The 7,500-nt window shown below is 47.8% G+C and overlaps 1 protein-coding gene across 1 annotated transcript in view; it reads right to left on the bottom strand.

The window, feature by feature from the left end:
• The window catches only part of LOC143297480 (spatacsin-like), a 109,920-nt gene that overhangs the window by 10,974 nt on the left and 91,446 nt on the right, over positions 1 to 7,500 (bottom strand). The window contains exons 37-39 of the mRNA XM_076609879.1: positions 6,995 to 7,064; positions 3,104 to 3,274; positions 584 to 726 (exon numbers count right to left, since the gene is read on the bottom strand). Coding sequence (XP_076465994.1) covers positions 584 to 726; positions 3,104 to 3,274; positions 6,995 to 7,064 — 384 coding nt within the window. The remainder of the gene's footprint in view (positions 1 to 583; positions 727 to 3,103; positions 3,275 to 6,994; positions 7,065 to 7,500) is intronic.

Below are 7,500 nucleotides of genomic sequence, written 5' to 3'. Positions count from 1 at the left end.
CAACAGCCGCATCTGAAACACGGTGTCAAGTATCATCACTGTAACGCCCAATACCTATCAACAGCCGCATCTGAAACACGGTGTCAAGTACCATCACTGTAACGCCCAATACCTGTCAACAGCCGCATCTGAAACACGGTGTCAAGTACCATCACTGTAACGCCCAATACCTGTCAACAGCCGCATCTGAAACACGGTGTCAAGTACCATCACTGTTACGCCCAATGCCTGTCAACAGCCGCATCTGAAACATTGTCAGGTATCATCACTGTAACACCAATTCTTGTCAACAACCGCATCTGAAACACGGTGTCAAGTATCATCACTGTAACGCCCAATACCTGTCAACAGCCGCATCTGAAACACGGTGTCAAGTATCACTGTAACGCCCAATACCTGTCAACAGACACAATGAGAAGGGACTATCATACAGACCATGAGGTGGTAGTGGTGGGGAGAAAGACTATCATACAGACCATGAGGTGGTCAGGGGGTGGGGGGGGGGGTGTGGGGGGGGGAGGACTATCATACAGACCATGAGGTGGTCAGGGGGGGGGGGGGGAAGAAGGACTATCATACAGACCATCAGGTGGTACTGGCTGGCAGAAGCCAGACCCTGGGCACACACGCGAGCAGCTCTGAGCACGTTGGAGATGCCCTCCATGTTGCAGGCAGCCGTGTGACACTCGTGAGCCATGATGAGCAGCTCCGTCTCCATGGACAGCACTGCCACAGTCACCACATCACGCATCACAGTTACTGCATCATTAAACACTTGCCACAGTCACATCATGCATCACAGTCACTGTTTCACTATCAGTCACTATGCCACACAGTCACCACATGATGCATCAGTCACCACATGACACATCACCATACACTGCCACAGTCACCACACCACACATCACAATCACCACACCATGCACCACACTCACCACATCACACATCAGTCACCCAATCATGCATCACAGTCACCACATCACACATCACTATACACTGCCACAGTCACCACATCACACATCACTATACACTGCCACAGTCACCACATCACACATCAATATACACTGCCAGTCACCACATCACACATCACAGTCACCAACTCACACATCAATACACACTGCCACAGTCACCACATCACACATCAATATACACTTCCACAGTCACCACATCACACATCAATATACAATGCCACAGTCACCACATCACACATCACACTCACCAACTCACACATCAATACACACTGCCACAGTCACCACATCACACATCAATATACACTTCCACAGTCACCACATCACACATCGCACTCACCAACTCACACATCAATATACACTGCCACAGTCACCACATCACACATCAATATACACTTCCACAGTCACCACATCACACATCAATATACACTGTCACAGTCACCACATCACACATCACAATCACCACATCACACATCAATATACACTGCCACAGTCACCACATCACACATCAATATATACTTCCACAGTCACCACATCACACATCACACTCACCAACTCACACATCAATATACACTGCCACAGTCACCACATCACACATCAATATACTCACATGCACACACCTACATGTCTGTACATATATGCATGCATGCGCACGCACACACACACACACACACACACACACACACACACACACACACACACACACACACTTCATAACTCATCAGTCATGGCTGACATGAGGGACAGAAGGATTATAAGCCACAGCTGCAAGGTAAATAGATGAACAAAGGCATGGAAAAAAAAAGAAGAATGAATGAATGAATGAATGAATGAACAAAGATATGAAAGAGAACGGAAGACAGATGGCAGAAGACAGAACAAAGGCCCCCTTACCTGTACGGAATGAACAAAGATAGAAACAAGACAGACATAGGGATAGCAGAAGACAGAACAAAGGCCCCATTACCTGTACGGAATGAACAAAGGAAAGAGAAAGACAGAGGGATAGCAGAAGACAGAACAAAGGCCCCCTTACCTGTAAGGAATGAACACAGATAGAAACGAGACAGACATAGGGACAGCAGAAGACAGAACAAAGGCCCCATTACCTGTACGGAATGAACACAGATAGAAACGAGACAGACATAGGGATAGCAGAAGACAGAACAAAGGCCCCATTACCTGTACGGAATGAACACAGATAGAAACGAGACAGACATAGGGATAGCAGAAGACAGAACAAAGGCCCCATTACCTGTATGGAATGAACAAAGACAGAAACAAGACAGACATAGGGATAGTAGAAGACAGAACAAAGGCCCCCTCACCTGTACGGAATGAACAAAGGAAAGAGAAAGAGGGACAGCAGAAGACAGAACAAAGGCCCCATTACCTGTAAGGAATGAACAAAGGTAGAAACGAGACAGACATAGGGACAGCAGAAGACAGAACAAAGGCCCCATTACCTGTATGGAGTGAACAAAGATAGAAACGAGACAGACATAGGGACAGCAGAAGACAGAACAAAGGCCCCATTACCTGTAAGGAATGAACAAAGATAGAAACGAGACAGACATAGGGACAGCAGAAGACAGAACAAAGGCCCCCTTACCTGTACGGAATGAACAAAGGAAAGAGAAAGAGGGACAGCAGAAGACAGAACAAAGGCCCCCTTACCTGTACGGAATGAACAAAGGAAAGAGAAAGAGGGACAGCAGAAGACAGAACAAAGGCCCCATTACCTGTACGGAATGAACAAAGATAGGAAAGAAAATGAGAGAGGGACAAAGACAAAACAAAGGCCCCATTACCTGTACGGAATGAACAAAGAGAAGGACAGAGGGACAAAGACAAAACAAAGGCCCCATTACCTGTACAGAATGAACAAAGGACAAAGACACAGGGACAGCAGAAGACAAAACAAAGGCCCCCTTACCTGTACGGAATGAACAAAGAGAGGGACAGAGGGACAAAGACAGAACAAAGGCCCCATTACCTGTACAGAATGAACAAAGGAAAGAGAAAGACAGAGGGATAGCAGAAGACAGAACAAAGGCCCCCTCACCTGTACGGAGTGAACAAAGATAGGAAAGAGGAGGACAGAGGGACAAAGACAGAACAAAGGCGTGCCGCACCTTCCTGCGAGGGCTGTGGGGACTGGTCAGCCAGGGAGGCCAGTGCCGTCAGCAGCCTGTGGCCCAAGACGGCCGGGTCACCGCACAGACTGACCAGCTGGCTGAACACCTGACCCCCTTCCGTCGGCCGGAAGATCAGCTCCCCACTTCCACTCCTTCCGCTGCCGCCATCTGGCAGGGACAGTGGAGATTTTTCGATGATGTCATACTGTGTGTGGGAGGGTGTGTGTGTGTGTGTGTGTGGGGGGGGGGGGGGGGGGGGGGCAGGAGAGGGTAGGGTCAGGGGTGCATGTGTATGTGTGTGTGTGTGTGTGTGTGTGTGTGTGTGTGTGTTTGAACCACATGAATCTATACAACGGAGTGATAAATATACATTGCATTGTATTATTGTATTATGTTGTACTGTACTGTACTGTACTGCATTATACTGCACAGTATTGTACTTTACTGCATTTGTACTATACTGCACTGCATTGTACTGTATTGATCTCTATTGTACTGTATTTCAGTGTACTGTACTGTACTGTATTTCAGTGTACTGCATTGTACTGTATTCCAGTGTACTGCATTGTACTGTATTCCAGTGTACTGCATTGTAATATATTGGTCTCTATTGTACTGTATTTAAGTGTATTGTATTGTACTATATTGGTCTCTATTGTACTGTATTCCAGTGTACTGTATTGTACTATATTGGTCTCTATTGTACTGTATTCCAGTGTACTGTATTGTACTATACAGGTCTCTATTGTACTGTATTCCAGTGTACTGTATTGTACTATATTGGTCTCTATTGTACTGTATTCCAGTGTACTGTATTGTACTATACAGGTCTCTATTGTACTGTATTTAAGTGTATTGTATTGTACTATATTGGTCTGTATTGTACTGTATTCCAGTGTACTGTATTGTACTATATTGGTCTCTATTGTACTGTATTCCGGTGTACTGTATTGCACTATATTGGTCTCTATTGTACTGTATTCCAGTGTACTGTATTGCACTATACAGGTCTCTATTGTACTGTATTCCAGTGTACTGTATTGCACTATACAGGTCTCTATTGTACTGTATTCCAGTGTACTGTATTGTACTATATTGGTCTCTTTGTACTGTATTCCAGTGTACTGTATTGTACTATATTGGTCTCTATTGTACTGTATTCCAGTGTACTGTATTGTACTATATTGGTCTCTATTGTACTGTATTCCAGTGTACTGTATTGTACTATATTGGTCTCTATTGTACTGTATTCCAGTGTATTGTATTGTACTATATTGGTCTCTATTGTACTGTATTCCAGTGTACTGTATTGTACTATACAGGTCTCTATTGTACTGTATTCCAGTGTACTGTATTGTACTATATTGGTCTCTATTGTACTGTATTCCAGTGTACTGTATTGTACTATACAGGTCTCTATTGTACTGTATTCCAGTGTACTGTATTGTACTATACAGGTCTCTATTGTACTGTATTCCAGTGTACTGTATTGTACTATACAGGTCTCTATTGTACTGTATTCCAGTGTACTGTATTGTACTATACAGGTCTCTATTGTACTGTATTCCAGTGTACTGTATTGTACTATACAGGTCTCTATTGTACTGTATTCCAGTGTACTGTATTGTACTATACAGGTCTCTATTGTACTGTATTCCAGTGTACTGTATTGTACTATATTGGTCTCTATTGTACTGTATTCCAGTGTACTGTATTGTACTATACAGGTCTCTATTGTACTGTATTCCAGTGTACTGTATTGTACTATACAGGTCTCTATTGTACTGTATTCCAGTGTACTGTATTGTACTATATTGGTCTCTATTGTACTGTATTCCAGTGTACTGTATTGTACTATATTGGTCTCTATTGTACTGTATTCCAGTGTACTGTATTGTACTATATTGGTCTCTATTGTACTGTATTCCAGTGTACTGTATTGTACTATATTGGTCTCTATTGTACTGTATTTAAGTGTATTGTATTGTACTATATTGGTCTGTATTGTACTGTATTCCAGTGTACTGCATTGTAATATATTGGTCTCTATTGTACTGTATTCCAGTGTACTGTATTGTACTATATTGGTCTCTATTGTACTGTATTTCAGCGTACTGTATTGTACTATATTGGTCTCTATTGTACTGTATTCCAGTGTACTGTACTATACTGTACTGGTCTCTATAGTACAGTGTTTCAGTGCATTGTACTGCTCTGTATTTACTGCGCTGTACTGCATGGCACAAAGTGCTGCCAACCCTTCACAAACATGTCAGTGTATCAGCGTCGCTGACGGGTCACCCTGCACACACTACTTGACACCACTGTCAGGGCCAGTCACCCTGTCTGACAGCACACCACCCCCACCTCCTTCACCTTCCAGCCTCCATCTCGTCCTCCCCCCACCCTCACCTCCACTACCTCACCACCCCATCCCCAACCTCCACCCATGATCCTGACCTTCCACCCCTGACCCCCCAGCCTTCCGCCACTGACCCCCACCTTCCACCCCTGGCCCCCCGGTTTTCCACCCCTGACCCCGGCCTTCCACCCCTGTCCTTCCACCCCTGACCCCGGCCTTCCACCCCTGACCCCAGCCTTCCACCCCTGACCCCCTGGCCTTCCACCCCCTGACCCCCCACCTTCCACCCCTGATCCCGGCCTTCCACCCCTGACCCCAGCCTTCCACCCCTGACCCCCCACCTTCCACCCCTGACTCCACCTTCCACCCCTGACCCCCCAGCCTTCCACCCCTGACCCCCACCTTCCACCCCTGAACCCCCGGCCTTCCACCCCTGACCCCAGCCTTTTATCCTGACCCCTACCTTCCACCCCTAACCCCCGCCATCCACCCCTGACCCCAGCCTTCCACCCCTGACCCCCACCTTCCACCCCTGACCCAGCCTTCCACCTCTGACCCCACCTTCCATCCCTGACCCCCGGCCTTCCGCCCCTGACCCCTACCTTCCACCCATGACCCCCACCTTCCACCCCTGGCCTCCACCCCTGATCCCCACCTTCCACCCCTGACCCCGGCCTTCCACCCCTGACCCCCACCTTCCACCCCTCACCCCACCTTCCATCCTGACCCCCCGGCCTTCCACCCCCTGACCCCTACCTTCCACCCCTGACCCCCACCTTCCATCCTGACCCCCCACCTTCCGCCCCTGATCCCGGCCTTCCACCCCTGACCCCAGCCTTCCACCCTGACCCCAGCCTTCCACCCCCCATTCCATTCCCTTCCTCCACTCACCAAATCCGTCCTTCCCCCCAGGGTAGATGTGGAGACTTTTGACGATTTCGTCCACAAGGAACGCCGCCACCTGAACACAGAAGTCAGCACAGTTACAATTGCTTTTTTTTCCTTTTTTTTCTTGCAGATCCACCCTGATCCGCCACTTCCTTTCCACACCTCCAGCCTCTTCCCTACCTCACGCTCCCGGCACTTCCCCCTGACCCACCTCCACCCTGACTCCCGCTGTCCGACCTGGCTTCACCCCTGACCCACCAAACCTAAACCCGATTCACTCAACAACACTTTCCACCGTACCCCCCTTCAAACCTGACCCCCAACCTTCACACCCTGACCCACCTTCATTGACCCCCAGCCTCACCCAAACCCCAACCTTCCACCCGCACCCACCACACCCACAACCCGCCTCACCCCACCCTACTTCCACCCCTGACCCCACCTCAATCGACCACCACCCCACACACCCTGACCCACACTTCCACCCTGACCCCCACCTCCATCCACCCCACCCGCCCCTGACCCCACTTCCACCCCTGCCTCCGCCCCTGACCCCGGCCTTCCACCCCTGACCCCCCCGGGCCTTCCACCCCCGACCCCCACCTTCCACCCCAATTAATTCCCCTTCCTCCACTCACCAAATCCGTCCTTCCCCCCCAGGTAGATGTGGAGACTTTTGACGATTTCGTCCACAAGGAACGCTGCCACCTGAACACAGAAGGCAGCACAGTTACAATTGCTTTTTTTCTTTTCTTTTTTTTTTTTTTCTTGCAGATGTCATGTACAGTATATGGATCAGTCAGCACTCGTTGACAACAAACTCTGCTCTTCAGTGAAGGTTGATGTTTCTTGGGTACTTTGTTATGTTCATAGTTTTAACACCAGCTGTCAACTGATGTGTCTTTCATATTTCACCAAAACTGAAGTACACTGAGTGTACATAAATAAATCATTTCTGTTTATAACAGGAGATAGTCTGTGTTTTGAATATAATCTGAATGATTCAAAGAAAACAAACTTATCTATATGTGGGACACACACATACACACACACACACAAACACAGAGACACACACACCAGGCAGATGCACGCACACAAGCACACACACACACACACACACACACATGCACACACACACAGATGC

Source organism: Babylonia areolata, chromosome 22 (genome assembly GCF_041734735.1).
Source record: "Babylonia areolata isolate BAREFJ2019XMU chromosome 22, ASM4173473v1, whole genome shotgun sequence".
Classification (NCBI taxonomy): Eukaryota; Metazoa; Mollusca; class Gastropoda; order Neogastropoda; family Buccinidae; genus Babylonia; species Babylonia areolata.
The sequence above is the reverse complement of the archived record's forward strand: the minus strand, read 5'-3'. Positions and strand labels throughout refer to the sequence as shown.